Source organism: Narcine bancroftii, chromosome 10, assembly GCF_036971445.1.
Source record: "Narcine bancroftii isolate sNarBan1 chromosome 10, sNarBan1.hap1, whole genome shotgun sequence".
Taxonomy (NCBI): domain Eukaryota; kingdom Metazoa; phylum Chordata; class Chondrichthyes; order Torpediniformes; family Narcinidae; genus Narcine; species Narcine bancroftii.
This window is the reverse complement of record NC_091478.1, coordinates 90,774,988-90,799,883: the sequence shown is the minus strand read 5'-3', so window position 1 is coordinate 90,799,883 and position 24,896 is coordinate 90,774,988. Positions and strand designations below refer to the sequence as shown.

General features: G+C 36.4%; 1 protein-coding gene across 6 annotated transcripts in view; it reads right to left on the bottom strand.

The window, feature by feature from the left end:
• dpy19l3 (dpy-19 like C-mannosyltransferase 3) overlaps positions 1-24,896 on the bottom strand; it is a 51,319-nt gene that overhangs the window by 18,463 nt on the left and 7,960 nt on the right. For all 6 annotated transcript variants that reach the window (XM_069901749.1, XM_069901745.1, XM_069901751.1 and 3 more), the window contains exons 4-13: positions 17,259-17,349; positions 16,328-16,449; positions 15,634-15,779; positions 15,171-15,294; positions 14,875-15,009; positions 13,040-13,171; positions 9,729-9,830; positions 7,377-7,450; positions 5,969-6,127; positions 578-709 (exon numbers count right to left, since the gene is read on the bottom strand). In XM_069901749.1, the coding sequence (XP_069757850.1) occupies positions 578-709; positions 5,969-6,127; positions 7,377-7,450; positions 9,729-9,830; positions 13,040-13,171; positions 14,875-15,009; positions 15,171-15,294; positions 15,634-15,779; positions 16,328-16,449; positions 17,259-17,349 (1,217 nt within the window). The remainder of the gene's footprint in view (positions 1-577; positions 710-5,968; positions 6,128-7,376; positions 7,451-9,728; positions 9,831-13,039; positions 13,172-14,874; positions 15,010-15,170; positions 15,295-15,633; positions 15,780-16,327; positions 16,450-17,258; positions 17,350-24,896) is intronic.

The window sequence follows — 24,896 nt, the reverse complement described above, 5'->3', positions numbered from 1 at the left end:
TCCCCAAAGCTAATGAAACATGGAGTAATGAGACTACACAATTACAAATAGGACAGATAAGAGACAATATGACTCCACACCACATCAAAGTCAGTATTTCCAATCTGAGGCTGTTAAATTTGAGTGAAGAAAACTGAGAAACATTGTCCAGATTCAGGTGCAAAAAACAAACTGCTGGAGGAACTCAGCAAATCAAGCAGCATCTGTCGGGGTGGGAAAGAAAGGTCTAAGTTTCAGGTCAAGACCCTGCATCTTGTTCTGATTGCTCGATTCATTCAGTTCCTCCAGCAGTTTGTTTTTGCTCCAGATTCTAGTATTTGCAGACTCTTGTGTCTCCAGATTCAGGTGACAGGTGAGTGATGAGCGAATATCATGATCAAAATTTAATGGGCTCATTTAGCAGAGATTGCAGAACATACAACATTGAACTTAAATTTGGTCATGCATTTATGATTGGACTCAAAGATCAACACAAATTATTTATTTAAATACATTTTATCAATACTCTGATAGTTTCTATTTATATTAACTCAGGAAAAATATTATTCACATTCTTTGTGTTAGTGCAATAGGTTACCTCATTGTACTCAAAGCCAGCAGGCCAAATAATATATTGTGTATAAGATTGTAGGCCGTATCTGGTCTCAGCATAATCACGTTCTCTTCTTTAACAGCAGAATTCTGGAAAGGATTGGAACAGCTATTGCAGCTGAAAAGAAAATAAAAGTTAAATTGTTTTTTGATGACTAGGTATTCTGCTTTTGAAGCTACAATTCAAAATATTGAAGCTTTGTTAATTAATTACAATTTGACTATTTATATATTAGAATCATTAAATATCTGTTCTGTTGCCCAAGTTTTGTTGAGCATATAGAGTCAAGAATAACTGAATACAATGTGGTATCATACAAATACTACAGCGATGGATCTAAATTGGATTCTTTCTTTTTAAAATATTTTTATTGAATTTAACATTTAAGTATACATATAGAATTGACAATTGCAAAAAAAGTAGATAAAGCTGCATTAATAATTGTTTATACCTCAAAAACATTTTATTGAAATGATCTATGCAACTTTTAAAGCCATTTGTTGAAATAGCTCGTATAAAATAAAAAAATGGAAAAAAAACCACGAAAAACTAAATCTAATCTATCCCCTCCTTCTAATCAAGGATATCTTATATAATTCAATTTTTTGAATACTTTATTTAAAATTTTAAATGTACTATGTATAACCCACTCAGATCCCGACCCCAAAGAAAGAAAATGGAGATTTAGCATCAAAATACAATAAACCACCATGGATCAAAGCAAGATATTTGTATCAAGTTTGTATATTAACATAGTAGCAATACCACCACGACAAGTTTCAAGGAATTTGAAATTTTAAATCCATTAAGTCCAAATAGGGGCTCCGTACTTTAGAAAAAAAAGATAATTATCATGTAAATTTTATGTCCCCCCCCCCCCCCCCCCAATAGGACTACATGACCTCAATTACATATGCCACCTCTGCAATCTCAAATCAATCTCATTTTTCGAATAGCTATACATTTCCTTGCTACCACCATTGCCAGTCTTAAAAACACAATTTGATATTTAGTCAACCTCAAAAATCAAACTCGACCTTTTAACATTACCTAATAAAAACAATGTTGGGTTCATCAGTAATTGAATCTTTAAAACTTTCTCTAAAAATTCTGTAAGCCGTCTCCAAAAAAGTTTGTCGAATGTGAAAAAAAGAGCCTTCTTTAAAACATCTAAAATATAAATCTGAAGAACTTACATTATATTTGTTTAATTTCTGAGGAGTTAAGTACAATTGATGCAAAAAATTATAATGAACTAACCTCTATCTTAGACATACTATCCTTACAAATAGATCTCCAATCATTGTGCTTGATTGTAATTCCCAAATCCTCTTCCCATTTCAAACTCAATTTATGAATATCTAATTTAAGCATTTTACTTTGTAACAGTTTATACATTCATATTGAATGGTGGGACTGGCTTAAAGGGCTGAATGGCCCATTCTTACCCCTTTAAGTTTCTATGCAGAAGTGGAATTTGTTGTGTTTACCAAGACGAGTGTCCAGAAAAAGTGTACGCTTTATTGTGACTTCTGTGAACTGAACTTTTATCTGGGAGAATTACATTAGATTGTCTGCAACTGTTTGAGATTAGGAGAGGCAAACACCCAAATGCATCAATACAGAATCAAATTAACAATGCTCAATATTCCTCTCCAAAACATTTAACAACCTCTTATTGATATACTATTTACAATGCCATGATATCTTTAGATATCAAAAGATATATACAAGATTGTGTTCAACAGTTCCTGGTGATCAACAATTTACCAACGTAAGACTGAAACTAATTGGTAACGACAGTCAGGACACCTAGATGGGAGAACAGAAAATAAAATCATCACTTAGATTCAGTGATGATGGAAGATAACTGGGTTAGCCACTTGTTCTGAAATTCAATTGGAGTACAAGATTTGCTGATTAATTCATATTTAAACCATTTCACAACCTCATATCAGTGCTACCATGTTGTCCATGCTTGATACTAACTGGTCTTTTGTTCATTGTAATTCTGCACTTGTTCTTCTACTTTATACGGCTGTAATGAATGTTAGCATTCACCTGATAAACTGCTTGTAGAACAACCCTATTCATGGCACTAGGTACAATGTAATAAACACATATTTCCTCACTGACAAGGGTTTAATGAAAAAAGTGATTTTTAACCTCATGGCTAAATCATGAATTCATGTAATATGTTATCATACCCTTTCAAAGTTTTCTGAACTCAAAACTTCTCTAAATTGTAATGAAAGAGATGTGACCTGCAAGACAACAAGTCTTGTGATGGAAGATGAGATTAGGCGATGCAACTAAAGAACAGAATGGACTGAAAGGCTTCTTTCTCAGTTGCAAATCTTCCTCCATTTATTCAACCTGATTTTGAACATGGTATCAGTCTGTCTGGAGTAAAATGTTGGTATGGTATTGAAGTATAATATTGGTAAATGCAAGTTCATCCATTTTGGAATGAAAAAACTCAATCAAGTTATTATTTAAATAGTGCAGAGTGACTTGAGATTACTTGCGCATGAATTGCAAAAGTTTGATTTACAGGTGCAACGGTTAATCAAGAAGGCAAATGGAATGTTGGCCTTCACTGCCAAAGAGACTGAATTTAATAGCAGTGAGGTTTTCTTGCAATTGAACAGAATAGTGGGGGACTGGCCAGGTGCCCTACTTGCATTGCTGTTTCTTATGTAAAAGATGAAAATACAAGACTATTTTTCACCAAAAATTTTTTGAATTATTCTCTTTCAATATTTTTATTTAAATTTTTTTAAATTCACATAAAAAAAATAAGAATACATAATAAAAACAAGCAAATCAGAAATCTAATCCCACTACCAAAACTGCTTGGCAGAGAGAGAAAAAGAATGCCCTGTTGCATTGATAAATTACCTTGTTAGTCTACACCTCTGCATTAATACAAAGTCAGAGATTTTGAAAATAATTCAGAAACGGTCCACACAATGTTTGAAAAAATTAAATCAAATATTGAGCACTGAATCTTCTATAAATTTAAGCATGACATAATGTCATGCAACCATTGAGCATGGTTAGACAGACCAATGTCCTTCCATCTAAGGAACACTGCCCACCTAGCCATATGAGAGGTAAAACCTAATACATGCAGATCAGAAGCTGTTAGTTATGCCTCTCTCTTTTTTTTTCTCTCTCTCTCTCTCTCCCCCCCCCCCCCCAACAATACCAAACAAGGCAGTTAAAGGATTAGGCTTAAATTTTACTTTAAAAAATACAGAAAAAAAGTTTGAACTTAAAAATTACATCTGTTAAATTCTTATCAAAGCTCTTAGGAAATGTATGTAATTGAAATCACAATAAATCTCTGATCTGTAGGTAATGAAAATAATGAGTATTTGGTAAACTATATTTGACTGAGTGTCAAAAGCCCTCAACAAAAGAAACCTTTAATACCCAATCTATACCATTCTTTAAAAGCTGCATCAATCATGGAAGGTTTAAAGAAACAGAAAGAATAGATCTAGAAAGAGAAAATCTCAATAAGCCAAATTGTTTTCTAAACTGTATCCAGATCCTCAAAGTATGTATAACTCCAGATTATCAGTTACTTTATTTAAAGGGAAGAGGGGATCCAAGAGAGAAATAGAAAATTTTGTAACTGAATTACATTCCAAGGAGGCTCATGTTGGACAGTCTAATATGACCAAAACATAAGATTTTGTATGTTGACTGTCCATCTTGTTCTCCATTTTAAACCTCTCACATATAATCCATAGCTCAGAGCAAATTAGTACCATTTAACAAGAAGGTTGCCCTCAGCAATCTCTCCAATCCCAGTTCCGATACCTGGTTCCCACGAACCAGTCTCCAGCAGCCTGGTGTGAATCCTTCTACCTCAAATCGCCTACAGCCTGCAAGAGTCCTCCAATTCCAAGTCGCCAGCTGCCTGCAACCAGTGAAAGTCCTTTGATTGCAAGTTGTCAGCAGCCTGCGTGGGTCCTTCAACTACTGAGCCCCTCGCTGGCCTGCTGTTGAGGTCATCCTCCCTGTAGGGTCATCTCCCAAGCTTCTCCTTCTCAACATGGGGTGTTCTTCCATTTCTGGTACCCTGCGCCGGTCCACTGCTCCCCTGGAGTCTGCAACTCCTGGTCCGCTACTCAGCACAGGCACCGCCATCTTGGGCACAGACCTCTGAGATTACAGGATGGCCAAATTAAAAAACCTATCCGCTCCTCTAACAGGCTGTTTAAAGCCTTTAGGGAGCCATCGGCATCAGAACCAGACGGTAGGATTTTGCAGAGCAGCGTTATGTCTCCATTCGCCATTCCCCTAGGTCCACACTAATGGCAGCATTGCCCTTACAGTAGATCCAACATTATATTCTCCCCCCTCCCCAAACAATGAGAGTTGGTTTTATTTATATTATTTAAGATTCAAGATGCTCATATTGGCACTGTCTTGAAGAAATCCATCCCTGCTGTTCCTGTCCTCATGTTTTAGATTTATTGGTTTATATTTAATTGGTCATTTTATTTTAAATGTTCAATTGCTTGTGGGTAATGTCAGCTACCTCCTCCTTCATTTTTTGCACCGGATCTAACTTCACCAACTATTTGTTTTCGTTTATTACCCTATTGATTATATGTTTTTGCCATGGAATACTCTCACTTTAGATTTGGGTTAAAATTTGCTTTAGTCATCTGAAATAAAACAATATAAATGCTAGAAATGTTCAGCAGGCAGCATCCGTGGAGAGAGAAACAGAGTTAACATTTCAAGTTGATTACCTTCCATCCCAGGTTAATTCTGTTTCTTTCTTACAGATGCTACCTGGCCTGCTGAACATTTCCAACTTTTTTGTTTTATTTTTTGAGATTTCTACATCAGTATTGCTTTACTTTTAGATGGCTCCATGGTTTTACCTAATGCTTAAAAAACTTGGACTATGAAAAGAAACGTTTCTATTCTCATTGGTCAGATTTCGCACATTTTCAAACAACATAGAAGGAGGACATTTAGAACATGAAGTCTATACTGCTGTTCAATTTCACCTAATTCTTCTGCCATCCACTGAGAATGGGGAGAAACTCACCAATTAACCTACAATTATACACAAATGAAGTGTCTGGCCCCAGACACAAAACAATCAATGAATATTCAGAAGTAAATTTGGCCAATTGATCATTCCATAATTTAATGCAAAATGATTTTTGTCTCTATTACATTGCTCCCTCTTAAGACTGAATTTTGTCAAGCAAATTGATCAAATTGAAGACAGAGCTTAAAAAAAACAACAGTATCAATCCTCAAAATATTAGCAAACAGATACTAATAATATCTCATAAAATATAAATGAAGAAGTCATTTTAACCATTGGCATTATTAACATACCTGAGATTGCGAATAGCAACAATTACAGCCACGGTCACTGTAATAACCAAAACTAAAAGATACGAAGGCAAAATCAAAGTGTGCAAAAGTCTTTGAAAGGTATCATGAGGCAGGAGTCCAAAGGCTTCTTCACATAGGTATAATTTAGCATCGAAATCCCTAAAGATGAAGGGAAAAATATTGTGCTCTGAATGAAGGTATTTGTAATTATCTACCTAGCGTTGAAAATCTCAAATGACGGCATTTTATATATGATCTTGTAACTTTAAATCTTCCATAAATGCTGATATTAATAGCTGTTCGAAGAGCACTGCATTAAATCCAATCCTTAATAAATTTTAAGAGATATATCTTAAAAGATTATTTCACTTAAAAGTCAAGCATTATCCAAAAGTTGACATGAATTTTGAGATATCATGTATACATACAATGACAGTGAAGAGTTGAATTTCAACAATCACTCAATTGCCAATACTTCACAGCCATGATAAAAAATATATGCTAATATGTCAAATTAATTATGCCAGTTACCATTTGTAAATGGAACACAAAAAAATTGTTTTAACATTAAAGTTTAATTACAATACATAATGCAAGAAAGGAATCCATTTCCACTTCCAGGAAGTGTACTATCTCCGACTTGTCCTACCGCTTGACAGTAACATCATGTCAAAGTATGAGTTCCCAGGCCATGATAGCCGAATTACATTTAGATCTATTCCTGCTGGGATGGTACATTTGATATCCCAAAATTCATGTTTAGGATTGAAAGTCACTCGGGCACGATTTCTTTGAATGTCTAGTAACAATTGCACACTTGCTTCCATCTTGACTTGATTGTGTCACTGGATTCCAATGGCTTTCAATGCTAATGCTCTGGAACCAAAATGTAGAACCTATAAAAGGGTCTGGGCCTGACGCAAGCAAAGCACGTGTATAATTTTAATGAACAGAAAATGTTGGAAAAACTAAACTAAGATCAGTAATAAATAAATTTTGAAATGTTTTTAATTTTTCAAGCTTTTCAATGCTTTATATTATTTTAAATTAATGGCTTGAATATTAAATTATTTTTGAATGCTTCTGCAGATTTCTGAACATCAGCAATGTTCAAAACAATTTTGACATTTGACACTCAGCTAAGCTGACAGATGGATAAATTAGCTTTCAAAGATTTTCCAGCCAACAGTTGTGTGCAGGAGGTCACAATCATGAATGGACCATCCTGTACCAATGAGCCTATTGGACCTAAAAAGTTTACAACAGCACAGACTCGGTCACATTCGGGGCCATTTGAATTTTTATCCAGAGTCTGTACAACCCATTAAATGTCATATACTAGGAAGTTCTATCTCTTCTATGCAACAAGCACTTCATTTTAGGTTTAATAAAAATACTAAGATCTTACCTTGTTGCCCCAAATCCAAATTTTGCTTTAAGGAATTTAAAAATATGTTCATCAGATTCTAGTCCTAAAATTCTCTGCCACAAAAAGAACACAATGAATAATTCCAAACAGAAATTAACAATAATCTTGTTAATTTTTTTTTATTTTCTGTTTTTGTCCAAATCATACACAAGTTATCCCCAAATCTCACAAAATACAGTAAATGTGGGAAACCCTTAAGAATAAAGAGAAAAAAAATCAGTTTTTTAAACATTGACCAAAGCTTAATTCATCTTTGAAATTATGTATTCCGATAATGTTACACATTGTTGCATGATGCGTCTGTCAATATTCTTATACACTGTTGAAAAAACATTATTCCTTAAGCGCTTTTATCAAGCCTTATAGAAATTTTGTGTGCTTTAATGTTGCTCTCATTCTTACAAAACTTGACATTTTCTTGATAAATGGTCACATCCTAAAACAATGTTGGCTGTTCATTTCTCTCTATGGATGATGCTTGACCCAGAGTCCCTCCAGCCTCTCACTGTTTGCTCAAGATTCCATCATCTGTTTCTCACAGCCTAAGGTTATTCTATTTAATCTCTTCTCAAAGGACAAATATGCCATCCCAGAATCAAATTAGTGAACCTTTTATGCATTCCATTTATTCAAAGTGTTTTCCCTTTACAGGTACAAAGGAAGACCAGACTTGCAGATGATGTTTCATGTGCTGTCTCAACAAGGAAAAGGCTGTCTAACTGAAAATCTCATATCTCATGGAATCATAAACACCAGTATACTGTTTGCCTTCCTAATGACATACTGATCCTGAATGTTAACTTTCTAGTTTTGGCTGCTACTTCATTAACATATATTCTACAAGTGATGTCAAGATAACAGGTCTGCAGTTATCCATTTTCTCCCTTTCTCCTTTCTTAAATAAAGGGATTAAATTTTTTTCCTTGCAAATGGAATTTGGAAAGATGACAACCAGTACATCTTTGATCTCCATGGACAACTCTCAAAACTCTGGGATGTTATCGGCTTTCAGCCTCATTAATCTCTCCAACACTATTTGTTTTAATAATTCATTTCAGTTCTTTTTTTTTTTAATATTTTTTTATTTTTCACACCATAAATCACATTAACCATGATACACATTTTTTCCTTTTCACACATATACAGTGTCATTTTCTCCCCCCCCCTCCCTCCTCCCCTCCCACCCTCCCCACCTCCCCCCTCCCGTCCATTTAAAGTATAAAATCTAGGATACATTAAACCAGTCAGACAATGTTGTCATTCAATAAAAATACACCAGAAATTCCACTGAGTCCATTCTTTTCATTTCCTTTTCCTTCCGTTAACTTAGGTAGTGATTGTCCCCGGTAGGTTTTCGCTATTGTGTTTAATATAAGGCTCCCATATTTGTTCGAATATTTCAATATTATTTCTTAAACTATATGTTATTTTTTCTAATGGAATACATTTATTCATTTCTATATACCATTGTTGTATTTTCAAATTATCTTCCAATTTCCAGGTTGACATAATACATTTTTTTGCTACGGCTAGATTTCAGTTCTTCATGCAATCCAGCCTGTTGAGCTCCATTATTCCCAAAATTTTGGTGTATCCTTCCACAAAGATAAAGAAACACATTTTTCCCAACTATCCAGTACAATTTCTCCTGCTTCAGTCTAAGTTTGCCCTACATTAACTTTTGCTGATCTTTTCTAAGGTAGCTTTTACATTTTATTAGTATTTTTCTTGCAAGAGTACTTTCTCAATCCTCATATATTTCTTGGACAATTCTTCAATTCTGATTCCCACCCCCGCCCCCCCCCCCCCCCCCCCCCCCCCCCCACCAACCTTTCAGTTCCTGCTTTTCATTTGATCTAGCACTCTTTAGCCATGGCTTGACCATTTTTTCTGTTGGGTTGTTGGGCCCTAAATGGGATATACATTTACTAAATTATATACTAATGTTCTCATTGTCTGTTTACTGTAGGTTGAAACAAAACAGCAGAAAACACACAGTTTTATTTTATCTAAAAGGATTAATCCTTTTGGGCAGCATGATGAGCACAATGTTGCTACACCATCAGCAATCAGGACAGGGTTTGAATCCCGCACTGTCTGTAAGGATTTTGTAAGTTCTCCCAGTATCTGTGTGGGTTTTCCCTGGAGGATCCAGTTTCCTTCCTTGTTCAAAACATACCAGGGGTTGTAGGTCAATTGGGCTCTTGGGCAAAAAGGGTCTGTTACTGTACTGTATGTCTAAATTTAAAATTAACATTTAATCTATGATTAAATTTTTAGAGCTTCATCAAAATTTCACAAAGGAGAATATAAATAATTCTGTTAACATACCTTGATAATATTATTTGTTAAGACTGTTAAGAGGAATACCACAACTAGATGCACCAGTAGTTTCACAACTCTCAGAGCAAATGTGCCAGATTTTAAATTCCTCTATATATAAATATAGAAAAAAAAGAGAAAATGGCCAAAGTTACATTTTTCATTCCATATTTATATTATCACAAACTTGAGTAAACTCCTGTAGCCCAAAGGCAAGTTGCTTTGATTAGTAGAGGCTTTCATAATGTTGCACTAATATTCATGATATCAACCCCTTGATGACACCATCAGAAAGAACAATACAGCACTGTACAGGCCCTTCATCCCTCGAGGTTGTGCTGACTCAGATATTGCTTACTTAAAAAAGTACTAAACCCTCCCTACCCCGTAACCCTCTATTTTTCTTTTATCCATAGGTTTGTCTAAGAGTCTAATAAATTCTTCCAATGTTACAGCCTGCACCTTCCCCGCCAAGGCATTCCAAGCACCCACAACTCTTTTTTTAAAAAAAACTTACCCTTGATGTCTCCCCTAAATTTCCCTCCCTTGACTTTGTACACATGTCCTCTGGTGTTTGCTGATCCTGCCCTGGGAAACCGGTGTTGGCTGTCCACCCTATCTATGCCTCTCAACCTCATAGACCTCTATCAAGTTTCCTCTCATCCTTCTATGCTCCAAAGAGAAAAGTCCCAGATCTGCTAACCTTGCCTCAGAAGACTGGTTTTCCAGTCCAGACAACATCCTGATAAATCTCCTCTGCACCCTCTCCATAGCTTCCATATCCTTCCTATAATGAGGTGACCAGAACTGAACACCATTCTCTAAATGTAGTCTTACCAGAGATTTTTAGAATTGCAACATGACCTTTCTACTCCTGAACTCACCCCCCTATTAATGAAGCCCACCATCCCTTAGGTCTACCTAATTATCCTATCAACCTGTGCGATGACCTTGAGGGATGTAAGGATTTGAACCCTAAGGTCCATCTGTTCATCCACACTCTGAAGTAACTGACCATTAACCCTGTACTTAGCCTGCTGGTTTTTCCTTCCAAAATGCATCACATCACACTTATCCGGATTAAAATCCATCTGACACTTTTCTGCCCAACTCTGCATCCTGTCTATATCCTCTTGCAAACCTTCAATAACCTTCAGCTCCATCCACAACTCCTCCAACCTTCATTACATCTGCAAACTTACTGACCCATATTTCTGCTTCTTCATCCAAGCTATTTTTAAAAATCATGAAGAGCTGGGGGGGGGGGGGGGGGGGGGGGGGTGTTCCCAGAACATATCCCTCCTCTAGTCACCAACCTCCAGGTAAAATACTTTATTTCCACTACTACTCTCTGCTTTCTTCCTACAAGCCAATATTTTTATCCACACAGGGGCAAGGTTCCAGTGATCCCTGCTTCATGACTTTCTGGATGAGTTTCTTGTGGGGATCTTGTCAAATGCCTTGCTAAAATCCATGTAGACCACATCTACCACCCCACCCTCATCAATATCGTTTGTTACCTCTTCAAAAAACTCAATTAGGCCCATGAGGCATGACCTTCCCTTCACAAAGTCATGTTGACTATCCTTGAGTCAACTATCCTTGTCCAAATGCTCATAGATACTATCCTTCAGAATCCTCTCCAATGATGTAAGACACACCAGTCTAAAATTCCCAGGATTCTCCCCCATTACCTTTTTTTTAAACAAGGGGACTACATTTGCCATTCTCCAATCCTCCAGCATCTCCCCTGCAGCCAAAGAGGATTCAAAGATCATAGTTATTGCCCTAGCTATCTCTTCTCTCACTTCCCACAGCAGCCTGGGGTATATTGCATCCAGGCCCGGGGACTTAACAATTTTGCTATTTTTAAGAAGATCTAACACAATCTCCACATTGTCCAGCACATAGCCCTGTTCAATTTCGACCTCACCGTGATCAAGGTCCTGTTTTCTTGAGAATGCTGACGCAAAGTATTTCCCAACCTCCTCTGCCTCCAGGCATGTTGCCTCCTTTATCCTTTAGCAGCCCCACCATTCTCATCATCCTTCTGTTCTTCGTATATGCATAGAATGCCTTGGGGTTCTCCTTAATTCTACAGGCCAAGGCCTTCTCATGCCCTCTTCGAGCTCTCCCGTCCTTTCTTGAGCTCCTTCATGACTATCATATTCTGTACCTCTTATAAGCCCTTCCCTTTTCTGCTTCCTATATCTAATGTATGCTTCCTTCTTTCTCGACTAGTTGCCTGACCTGTTTTGTCAGCCACGGTTGCCTTTCCCCACTATCTTTTTCCTTGTCTCAGAGGGACAAATCTATCCTGAACTCTGCTTAAATGGTCCCCTAAACTTCTTCCACATTACTTCTGTGGTTTCACCCTTAACATCTGTTTCCAGTTTACTCTTGTTAGTTCCTGCCTCATTTCTTTATAATTAGCCCTTCCCCAGTTTAAGCACTTCCCCAGTTTGACTGTTTTTATTCTTTTCCACAGCTTTGTTGAAGCTAAGGGAGTTGTGTTCACTCTCACCAAAATGCTCCCCCACCAAGAGGTCTGCCACCTGTGCAAATTCATTACCCAGAATTAGTTCCAGTATGGCCTCTCCTTTCGTCGACTGGTCCACATACTGAGTCAGGAATCCTTCTTGAACACACCTGACAAATTCAGCCCCATCTATCCCTCTTGTAGTCAGAGGTGCCAGTCAACATTAGGGAAGTTGAAATCATCCAGAACTGCAATCCTGTATTTCCTGCATCATTCCAAATTCTGGTTGCTTATTTGCTCCTTGGTATCCTGAGGGTTACTTGGGGGTCTATAGACTACTCCCAGAAGTGATAGTTCCCTTCCCATTTCTGAATTCCACCCAAACCGACTCAGTGGACACTCACTCTGCAGCGTCCTCCCTTTCTATAGCCATGATACTATCCCTGATCAGCAATGCTACTCTCACCCCCCCCGCCTCCCCACTACCTCCCATCCTATTCTTTTTAAAACACTTAATTCTTGGTACATGCATCAGCCAATCTTGCCCTTCCTCCAGCTAAATTTCAGTAATGGCCACAACATCGTATTTCCATGTACTGATCCATGCTCTAAGTTCATCCCCTAGATATAGAAATATTTAAAAGGCCAGTACCTATTTAACCAAATGTCTGTAACACAAGTTAACTTGATATGAAAATCTCCATGATAATTTTGAAGGTTAGATGATTTCACATATTAAATTCTTCACAATTTACTTTATTTCTCAGTTGACGGTTACTGAATTAGACAAATTTTCATAAATTGCAATTATTTTGAAAGTAAAAGAACATTCTAATATTACCTGAAAGCATCGCACTACTAAAGCAGCCAGAATGAAACTCAGAACTAGTGATCCCAAGAGCATAGAATTATTAAATTGTAGGATGCAGACCAGAAGCAAAGAAACAACGTGCACAAGGTATAGTGATGCAACCTGCAACAAAAAATGTCATAGCCAATTGAAAATAGAACACAGAAAACAAGGCACCAACTACTCATACAAAAAATCTTTTTGATCATATGTCGATTGTCAAAAAATTAATGGAAAACAAATGTTTTTTTTCCAATTCCACATAATGATTTCAAATGAAAATAAAATATTAAATGTGTTCCTTTCAAAAGGAGCATCTCAGTAATGATGAATTTTACACTTGTATTCAACTTCTCTTGTTCATTTTGCTTTAAACGATATTTGGCAAACAATCTATTTATTTATTTATTTTTTTAAAGTGGCAAACAAATTGCTTTCGAGTTGTTCATGAGCTTCCTCCTATCCAAGGAAAAAAAAATGTATGGGGTTGGTAGATTAATTGGGTATAAAAGGGTGGTACGGATTTCATGTGTTGCATAATTAAAAAAATGTGGTCCCAAGCAGCAAAACAAGAAAGGTTTTAACAGTAAATTCAATATTAAACAAAATAACCGAAAAATTTCCAATCTAGGCACACTAAGGTTTAGAAATAAATAATTATACATGGTAATATAGAAAGTTTGTAAGGAAACTGTGTGTGTGCATGTATATCTAGATGCATGCATCTCTCTATAAATATAGGCAAGTATACACACACCATATATACATACACAACTTGTATAAAATATAGGCTTCTTACCCATGTTTCCTCTCTATTCCATTGATTTAGCCCTTCTGTCTTGAAACTAAACATTGATCTTTATCTTTTTTAATTAGAAAAACTTACACCCAGAAGAGATCAGAAATGAATTCAAAATAGACCACCTATAGATATATAGCATTACTGCAAGGCTAATAACCCACAGTCTTCAATTTCAAACATACAATAAGAGGTTATTTGCTCTTGCCAAACCAACAACCTTTGGTTTCACGTATTTAATTTTTGTGCTTTTGCAAACTTGTGGTTAATGCCTTTTATAAGACATATAAAAGGATAATAAAATTGGAGTAATTAGGGCTGATTATACCCAGTGTTTAAATTGAAATTTAAAAATGAAAGCAATTTTCCATACTTCTGCTGTCAGTATTGGTTACTTCTTGTTACCTTTCCAAATGAAAAGGTTATTGCTTTGGCACCTGGATTCTTTCATCTGACAAATACTTAGGTTTATGTTTAAGATAGCTTGATAAGCTTGTCAAAATAGGCATGGTTTGCTTTTGAATTACTCGATCATTACATTTGGGGAGGGGTTGACTAAATCTCTGACATTTCCCAGCATCCATTGCAGCTGGTCGATGATTCCTTAAGAGCAGAATTAGCAGCAGAGTTTATAATTACAGTGGTTTACATTATCAGTGCATATTAGTTTAATAATGTCATAATATTTATCATTTTGTTTGACTTCCAGACTTCCATAGAAAAGGTACTCTTGGTTTTCTATATTCATGGCAGTTTCTGGAAAGCATCACCTGTGAAAGTTAAGGCTTTACTGTACTTGTCATCTCAAACTCTTTTGGGAAAGATAATCCACGCCCAGTATCTCCACATATTACTGAAGAATCCTGTCAGATTCTACTAACTGCCTGTAATCAGGACTGTAGGATTCACCTACACTCATCATTCCAAACAATTCATCTTGGACTCATGACAACACTCAGTGAGCTCATTACCTTTTGTGGACTTTAATGAGCTGCATTTCTATTTCTCAGTAACAATGTTACATTACCTTAGAATGTGGAACCATATCCAAGCAATCCAATGAAAAGAGAGCTGCAGCTTGAATTAACAAGATAAACTGGTTGAACTGCCAGGTAATGCAGAAAAGAAATGTTGAAGCCATGATCAAACAGAATGACAGCATCTTAAATTAGAAGAAGAATATAATTATAAAACATAAACCAGGAAATCTTTGCCATCTTAATTTCAATTTTTCATTAGATTAGCAACATTATTATAATATAATGCAGTTCTTCAGACAGGGCAATCTACACCTATTTTATAGCAATATATTTCTATACTCACCTGCTGAAGTGGTTTAAGCTGTGGTCTGAGGTAATAAGTAATTGCCATTAATTGCATTGCAAAAAATGGAAGTGACCAATTCTCCCTCAAAGGAATGGTAAACTCCACTCTTGTCGTATCTATTCTATAAAAATCAAATAAGAAATGGACAAATCGCAAAGGAACTCACTCTAGATGTATAATTACCTGTAATTTCTCGGCAAAAATTATATGCAATAAACATGAAATCAAATTAGAGGAATTTTATATTCAGTTGGATTATAACTGCAAATTCAAACAGATATTAATAAAATGTAATCATTCAGGTTCTGAAAAGAAAAAAAAATATTTCTGACATTCTCTGGAATCTGACAACAAAAAATAATTATTTTTAAAAATTGCAGGACATCATCAACAACTGGTAATCCTCTGCTCCAGTTCTTTAATACACAATTTATTTCCACCATAAAGGTTTAATGCCTACCTATTCAGAATGTACCACACAGCTCCCAATGCCCCTGACATCCAGTTACCACTTAATAACCAGCTGGTAGTATAAAGCGAAATGACATAGAGGGCCTGAAGTCCAAATACTGTGTATAGGTAGAAGAAAACTGGTGCCACATAATTCTGTTGAAATATGATGCAAATTACTCCCTTCAGAACATTTTACTATAATATAAACCAACAAAGCACTTCAGCATAACAGAGAACTTACAGATGTTATTCATAATCTAGAGAGAGGTTGTATAAACTAGGTCTTTATTCCTTGGAGCATAGGAGATGAAGGGTGATCTTGTATATACAAAATCATTATACATAATTTAAAAATACAAAATCATGAGGGGCATGGATAAAGTGAATGCTCAGTCTTTTTCCCAAGATACTTGATTCTAGAACAAAAGGACAGAGATTTAAATGATGGCAGAGATTTTAGTGGGACTTAAGCTTTTCATGGTCTTAAACATGCTCCCAGAGGAAGCGATAGAGGCTGGTACAATTCTGACATTCAAAAAACAGTCAAACTGGTATTTGGATAGAAGGGCTTAAAAGGAAATGGATCAAATGTAGCCAGAAATGCCAACTTGGTTGGCCTGAATGAATTGAGCCATAGGCACTGGACTGAGCTGTACAACTTCTCTACATTCAGAGTATTGTAAAAGCTGTTTTTTTTTTACCTGAAGAGATAAGGTTCTGTACAAAATGCTTAGGATAACTTCCTGGTAAATGTTCATCCGCTTAAGGAGGTTTATTGTCCTCCTTGATTCAGTTTTATTATCGTACAATAGTTCCTTCAATCCTTTTCAAAATAAAGCACAGCTCAATTAAAAATAATTGGATTCCAAAGACAAACATGAATATATCTATGCACAAGACACATTTCGGATTTTACATCTGAGAAAACCTTCTATAAACTTATTCGTCACTGAATACTGTAGATAATGAAATTGTGAAGTGAAAGTTGAAATGGTGCTTTTATTCTACAAACTTGCTTTACTTCTTAATTAACTAAGGGCCATTATTTTTCTGCATCTGGCTGTTTCCACACATTCCAACACTTCTATAACCTCATACTGCCATTCCATATGTTTCTTTAAAATAAATACTGTAGTTTGTTCAGCATTAATTGACAACCCAGAAAATACAGACTATGTAAATTTGTTTTAAAATCAGTTTTTATTTTGAGGCTCAAAAATGGAAATTAATTGGTGAAGCTTAATTGTTTTGAATGTTTTTTGAATCGAGTTTCAGGGCTACACTAAGCATATTCATGAGACCTGGAAATTAGCAGCTGAATTCTCCAGAAAGGGATTCTTGTCAGACTATTAACCAATTTTCATCTTTCATGATAACTACAAAAATAAATTTAATAAAAATATAATATCAAATTTGTTTCTATTTGAATGGTACTTAATTTACTCCAAGAAGTCAGTCCGATTACCATAACAGTAATTCTCTGGAATCTTAATCAGTACAGCATGTGAAAAATGCATTTTGCATTTTGCAGAATTTCTGATGCATTCTGGTAGCACTTGAAGACGCACAGAACCAAATCTACACGTGTACTAAAAATTATAATTTACAACGTGATTTGGAAAATTATATCACCTTGGTTTATGGTTGGGGCTTGCAACATCTGCTTGTAATAAGAATAATAAAGACCACATTCTGTCCTGAAGGAGATTTCCTGTTCAACTTCCTGCATATTAAACAGAATGCAATTGTATTCAGTGTAATACTAATAAACAGAATAGTAACACATGATTTGATCACTTTAGAATAAAACAGAGTTATACATATCCAAAGTATTTTAAGATGTTATAAACTGGAATAGTACAAGGAATTAATCACAAAGTAAGAACTGTGGGATCTTAAAGATCTATCAGGGATGCACGTTATTTCCTATAGTTGATTTGGTTGCAAAACCTTCCACACAATAGAGATTTGCTATTAAGCTTTTTAAAATAGTTGGAAATGCTTCAAAAGATTTTGCAATTTAAAGATAACAAACTATTAAACATAAGAATTGATAACCAGTAATCATGTGTTATATACTCCCATTTTTCAGTTCATTTTATTGTGTGGGACTGTCACTTCAAGGATCAGATTTAACAAACCTTGCAGGCTTTGGAGTTCTGTGAAACTGAGCTAGCAGGCTGAAGACATTGTGTTCCTAAATTAGAAACATTTGAAGAAAAGCAAGACAGTGTCCCTAAAGCTCAGGTAGAGAGACTATGTGACCAACAAATTAAGACTGAATACACAGTTTTGTTCAGGGACCATTTTTAAGGAGACAGCACAAAAGCAAACAGCTCTTTGAATAAGAAATATTGTGCTGGATTGGCCTCAAACATGATTATAGACAATCTGTCTGATTTCCTCCTGTTTGTTATAGAGCAATGAGAAGACTACTCCATGAACAAAAGAGTGGAGGTTACTTTTGTTCAACTGACCCATATAAAGGGTTCTATTTGCAAAAGAAATACTGCACTTGGATGGTCACCAGAGTGAGAGTCACTTGAGTTTGGATGACCCACGAAAATGGTTGAGAATTACTTGCTTTGTGTCCCCTACGTTAAAGAAGAGGTGAGTTTTGGTTGGCACTCGTCTAAAAAGGTCATTTTGGTGGAAGCACCTCAACAAGAGTTTCACAAGATATAAACACCCCCAGTCTCTTTCACCAACTTCATGAACTGCTAGTTTCATCCAAAGCCTGCATGTCTCATCCACCTTAATGCCTGCTTGATGCTTGTCGCATCAATTTCAAGCCTATGTGTCAACATTGCATTTCCGAAACTGAACTTTGAACTACCTTCTGAGAATTATGCCTTGAGCTGCAGTGGCTTGGGATATTACGCACGCACGCACGCATGCACACACGCACACAAAACCCCCAACGATGCACGAATGTGTGTAAGTGTAGTTAAGTTTAGATAAGTTAGTTAAATTAGATAAAGTGTTATATTATGATTTATTAATAATTAAAATATTATTTTAAATATGACACTATCTGGGTAAATTTCTATTGCTGCTGACTGGTACGTAACATGCAAATAAACAAAATAAAAATTATAATATTAAATTTCAAGCTTTAAATTTGATGTGGAGCCAAGAATAGGTTAGCATCCTATAAATTTTAAAATTACAACAATATTTTAAGTGATACCCAGATTGTAACCCTAAGTACAAGCTCTAATTTAAAAAAAACTTAAATGGACCCACAGAAACAACTGTTCAATAATAACAGAGAATTGAGAACTCAATTATATTTTAAAAATGTCTAAGAAATTAGTCATTTACTCAATCTGATTCTTTGCTGAGATCAAAGTTACATACAACAACTGAGGATGTCGCAGAAAAGGGATGTTGGTTCATTTTCTTCTCCCTCTCCCTTTTTCCTATCAAGCTCTGATCAATATGGGAAAAAAAAGGTTTTCATTTCTGTTCATTCAAATGCTTTTATTTGCCAATCTCAGGATTACATCAATGGCTGATCTTCAGACCCAAAGCACACTGGACACTTCCTGTAAAAGATCTCCAGAGCCGACAGGATCATTTCATCTTGCACTAGATTTTTTGCTGAATAGTTTTGCCTTTTAAAACTCTTTCTGCAGATTCAGTTGTCAAGTAATAAAGTGGTCTGATAACCAATAAAACAGTACCAAATTTTCTCTCAAAATTAGTTTCTGATACTGCACAAGACCTTATAATTAAAAAAATATTGGTGTGTGAAACAACTCTGAGAGTCCTTGGAGATCAGCTCAAGCTCTCAAGGCACAAAATGCTCTTGAGCAAAAAAAAATTTGCAATTTAAAGTACTAAATATGGAAATTCAGCACAAGCTCGAGGTAGTCAAAAAATTTCAATTCAAGTCAGAAGTTAACTGAACTGTTGCTCATAGTGCAAAGACAACACCTGTATCCACCCTGAAGTGGACATTAAAATAGGGGCCTTAGGCTCATATTACCGTTCTAATTTGATAATCAAAAAGGTGTGGAGTCAAATACCATTTTAGACACAATTTATTCTAAAAACATAAATGCTAAAGTGGTAGACTGCTCCAACACAATAAATGCACTATTGCCGTCACTTCCTTTTGCACTGGGATAACTGTGAATATTATCAGTTTTTTTTGTTTATGGTTTTTTTAATTGTTTTTTTTTGTTGTTTTTCTTTACAAAGTACCTATTCAGCTGCAGCAACTAAGAATGTCAGTGCATCTCTACATTGTAATTGTAATAAAAATAAATAGAAGAAAGAAAGTAACAGACAAGGTAACTGCTCAAACTTTACACTTACTCCTTGGAAATAAATTTATAATCTTAAACACTAATTCACTTCAAATCTGGCATTTTTCATTATATACAGCTGTTACTTGGCAAAAACAATGAACTTCAAGCCTTTGTACAAACACAATGGAATAAATTGTGGTTGTTCCAGCCAAGCTACATCCTGGATAACTGTCAGATGTCAACTTGGACAGGATGTTTAAAATAATTAACCGATTCACAGGAGCATGCAGATGCGAGGGCAGCCTACATAGTACTCAGCAGAGGAAATCTTTTACTGTTGACGTACATCCAAAACAAAGATTTTGAAGTATACACACTGTTCTTAGTGTTATTTAACATTTTTATGCAGGAATCAGTCAATTTGGACCTATCACAGTTTCAAACATTTTTCACAAGCTTAGTGTGATGGACATTTATGATTAAAAGTAGTCAACAGCTGTGTCCGACCAAATATTCATGAATGGTAATTGGTTCCTTGTAATGAGTGCTTTTGATCCATCTTTTAAAACTTCCAATTGGAAAAGCTATACCAATACGCATCTTCCAAAATGTGTAAAAACTAATCTGCAGAAAATTTTTTAAAAACTACAAAAATTCCTTTATAATATTTACTATACAAATTTAGTTTTGATGACAAGAATAAATTAAGAGATAAATTACCAGGTTCTTGGTCCAGTTATCAGTTACCCATTGCTTATAATGCTAAACTGCAGAAGCAATAAATATACCCAAGCAACCTTATAATGAACTGATTAGAAAAGTCACTTCCAATTGTGGAAAAAGGTGAACAATTAAACACCAAAGGGTGAAGAAAGCTAGAAAAACATTCCCATGGTCAACAATAGCCCCTTTCACACTGCCAACCCTCCTAGGAAATGGGAAAAATTGCAGGGGAAGTTGAACCAGGAGCCTTTCACACTGCACCATTATTTGCAGCTAATTCTGGAACTTGGCTGGCCGCGCTCTGACATGCCTGCCAACTGATTCATGGTCAATATTTAATTTTTTTCATAAACATCAAATAAGCTGCAAGTGAAAAATCCCCTTCCCTGGTATAAAACAATAAACACCCTTCTATTCTCTCTCCAGTGAGAACATTCACATTCATTTTGCTAACGTGTTGCCATAACATTATTAGCCTCTGTATCTGCTTCTGATTGGTGTAATTCAGCTTTCCATGATTAGATTGACAACACATTTTTTTCCAATTTCATACAATTCTGCTGGGAACCATGCTGAGTTAGAACCCGTCATGTTTTTTTTTGGCCAACTGGATAAGAGAGCTCAACTTCCTCACTTATCATTTTTCAAAGGGAAGAAACAATCTTTCAGAGTTTACCCAAATTTGCCGCAGCAGGGTCCATTCAAAGAGAATGGTCCATTTCATTTTTAAATCATTTCCATGTAGTTCCAAATTTGTTTTCAGTTCACCCTGAAAGGGTGCAAATGGGGCAGGTGTATCTTGTCCAGAGCAGAGAGAGTGGCCAAGAAGCCCCAGCTACTTGAGTGCAGCAGATAGCACGCGATCCACACTTTCCCCTCTGGGGCGACTCAAGAGATGTCTGTTCAATGCCCTTCACACCCAGTGCGTCCCTTTGGAAGGAGAACATCCTGGAGGGGAAACCTTCACGCTGTTCCCCCAGGTAACGTGACTGTTATTCAAAGAGGAAGTGGTGGTTGTTTTTGGGGGACTTAAACTGCAGAGGGAAACTCGATTCATGCTTGGATACATGGGAAGATGGACGCCATTTTTAACCATGTGTTCCCTCAGCAGCCTGGAGTCATGTCTTTGCAGAAGTGCACCTTGTTTGTTATGCAGCTGTTGCCCCAATACTAAGAATTCTACAGTCACTAGATTGATCTATGCATTCATTTTGCTTCTGGGCACTCTAGTGCCTTGCATTATGCTGGTACTGGGAATACTAATACAATTAACAAAGATTCCAGGTTTTTATGAAGAACTGTGCAGCAGGGTGACAGGGCATAGTGCAGGGTGGTGGGATTTGGGGCTGATGGGGGGGGGGGGAAGAGGGGAATGGAGGAGGAAGGGAGCAGGGTGTTGGGATCGGTGTGGGGCTGATTGGGGGGAGGGAAGAGGGAAATGGAGAAGGGAGCAGGGTGGTGGGGTTGTCAGGTACTGGGGGGGTGGGGGTGGGAGGGGAACCTATCAGGTGGGGGATGGGGGGAAACAGACGCCAGGCTGGGGGTGGGGTGGGGTGGGGTTGTCATGCAGCGGGGGAATGACAGAGCTGTGAAATATAACTGCCAGATTGATGCAAGCACATAATTAGTGGCAAGTTGAATAGACTGTTCACATTGCCTGAAGGTGATTGGTGAGTTAACTTGGTTGGGCTCTGATACATGCCCCCGCCATGTCCTGCCTGGTTATGTCATTTCACCATGTGCAATTCATGGGATTTGACCTGCCAAATTGTAATCAGTGGTGTGAAAGGAGCTAATGATACAGTCCAGAAGGCAAGTATCAAAGTCAAAGCCAAACCATTTGCAAACATTTTCAACAGAATTGATTAACTGTCTCAGCTTCCTTCTCAAGTTTCCACCATCAAAGAAGCTCTGAGCTGACTGATTCACTTCACTTTACATCTAAAGATGTCCAAGGGCACAAGATTAATCAAAGTCTATAGGAACAGAAAACATCCTTGCTGTGGTGCTGAAGACTTGTACTTGGAACTAAAATTTCCTCTATCCAAACTGTTTAGTTTCATCTCTAGAATCCAGTGAACAATGTTGAAAATTATCTATGAAATCCTGCCCACAAAAGATAGGGTGATTCAAATTTAACCAATTTCTTGGCCATGACTTTATTCTATCAACAAAGTGACAAAATGCTTCAATGAATATGCTATCAAGGAACACCTGTTCATCAACCATAAAACGTTACAGCACAGAAAACGGGCCCTTTCGCCCTTCTAGTCTGTGCCAAACTATTATTCTACCTAGTCCCACAGACCTGCACCTCCATACCTCTCCCATCCACATACCTGTCCAAATTTTTCTTAAATGTTAAAATTGAGCCTTCATTCGTCACTTCAGGTAGCAGCTTGTTCCACACTCCCACTACTTTGTGTGCAGAAGTTCCCCTTAATGTTCCCCTTAAACTTTTCCCCTTTACCCATGTTCTCTGGCTTGTATCTCACCTAGTTGCATTTACTCTACCTATACCCCTCATAATTTTGTGTTTCTCTATCTAATCTCACCTCATTCTTCTTCAGTCTTGGAAGGAAAGTCCTAACCTCTTTAATTTTTCCCTTTAACTCAGTTCCTGAAGCCTGCACTCTTTCAATCTTATTGATGTCTTTCCAAAACTACACACAATACTCCAAATTTGGCCTCAGCAACACCAATAGTTTGATTTATGAAGGCCAATATGCCAAAAGGTCTCTTTACAAACCTATCCACCTGTGATGCCACTTTCAGGGAATTGTTATCTGTATTCCCAGATCCCTCTGTTCAACCACACTCTTCAGTGCCCTATCATTTACAGTTTATGTCCTACTTTGGTTTGTCTTACCAAAAAGCAACACCTCACACTTGTCCATTTGGGTCTTGCCAGGACCACTCACTTCAAATGTTATTTAAACCTGTGTTTCAGACATGGATAAGGAGCAACTTTGCAGAACCAAGCAAATGTATCTGCCCGTGACATCAAGATAGTTATTGACCAAATGTTACATCTAGAATGTTCGAGTAAAGAGTACTGTCCTGAAACATTTACTATCCATTTCTCTCCATGGATGCTGCCTCTTACCTGCTGAGTTTCTCCAGCTCAAGATATTAACATTTACATTTCTTATGTTTCTCTAGTGACATCAGGAATTTTTATAAAATCAGTTCATGAAATCCAAGATCAAACCACTCCACCTTCTGGAGTTAAACTTTATATAAAAGACAACTCTGATGGCTGGAACAATTATCACTGCTCCAGGATTCAACACCACTATCAAGGCACAGCAATTGGGCCCAACTACTTTCAGAAGCCTCTCCAAGAACTTTTCTTTCAATAATAAAATCAGAAATATGCTCAATATTTAATTTTATCTATAACTCCTTAAAAAAATATGAAGTTGCTACACCAGCATATATCAAGACTAAGAGAACATTCTCTCATGTGCAGATAAGTGACGATTAACTTTTGCAACGCCCAAATGTCAGGGATTTCAGAGTAGTTGTGCTTCTTTGAAAAAAGAAAAATTTACAAAGTTGACATTGTGGACGCAAAATTGGATTTTTAGAACAGTCTTTGAAAGGCACCATTATACAAATTCAGGAATTATGATGGGGTCAGGGAAATCAAGAGAAAAATAATAAGTAGCTTGGGCGGTAAACATTTATCTTTCAAGCACCAAAGCCTGGTGAACTTTTTACAAGTCAGTGAACCGGTGCAGACTCGAAAGGCCAACGTGGCCTGTTTCCGCTCCGTAAATGGTTATATGGTTAATTGTGAAGGATCAGCTGAGATCCACTATTTACAATTTATATCAATGGTTTAAATTCAGAAAACAAAAATACAATTTCAAAATTTGTAAATGACACTAAATTGTCTAATGAAAAGCTGATTTTGTTTTTACAGATTTACTAGAATGACATATCATTCAAAAGAAAGAAAAGAGGGAGATGGGCTAAATGCAGGAAAAAGTAAAGCAATGAATGTTTATATTTCCAAATTGTCTGTGTTGCAAAATTGTGAAAAACTGCATTTTGACCAAGGAAGGAGCTAATAATTAACTAGGCAGAAGTGGAGTTTGTAGCTGTTACTGTGGAAAAGTTTGAAAGTGCTTTGTGATATTTTAAAGTTCATTTGTTTAAGAATTATGAACTATAGCAAAATATAATACATTCTGGATGTGTTATTCTAGTTTCCCTTTGATGAACTCTTGCCAATTAAGCAAAGCATTGTTAGAAGAACTCAGCAGGTCAGATAGTATCCATCTGT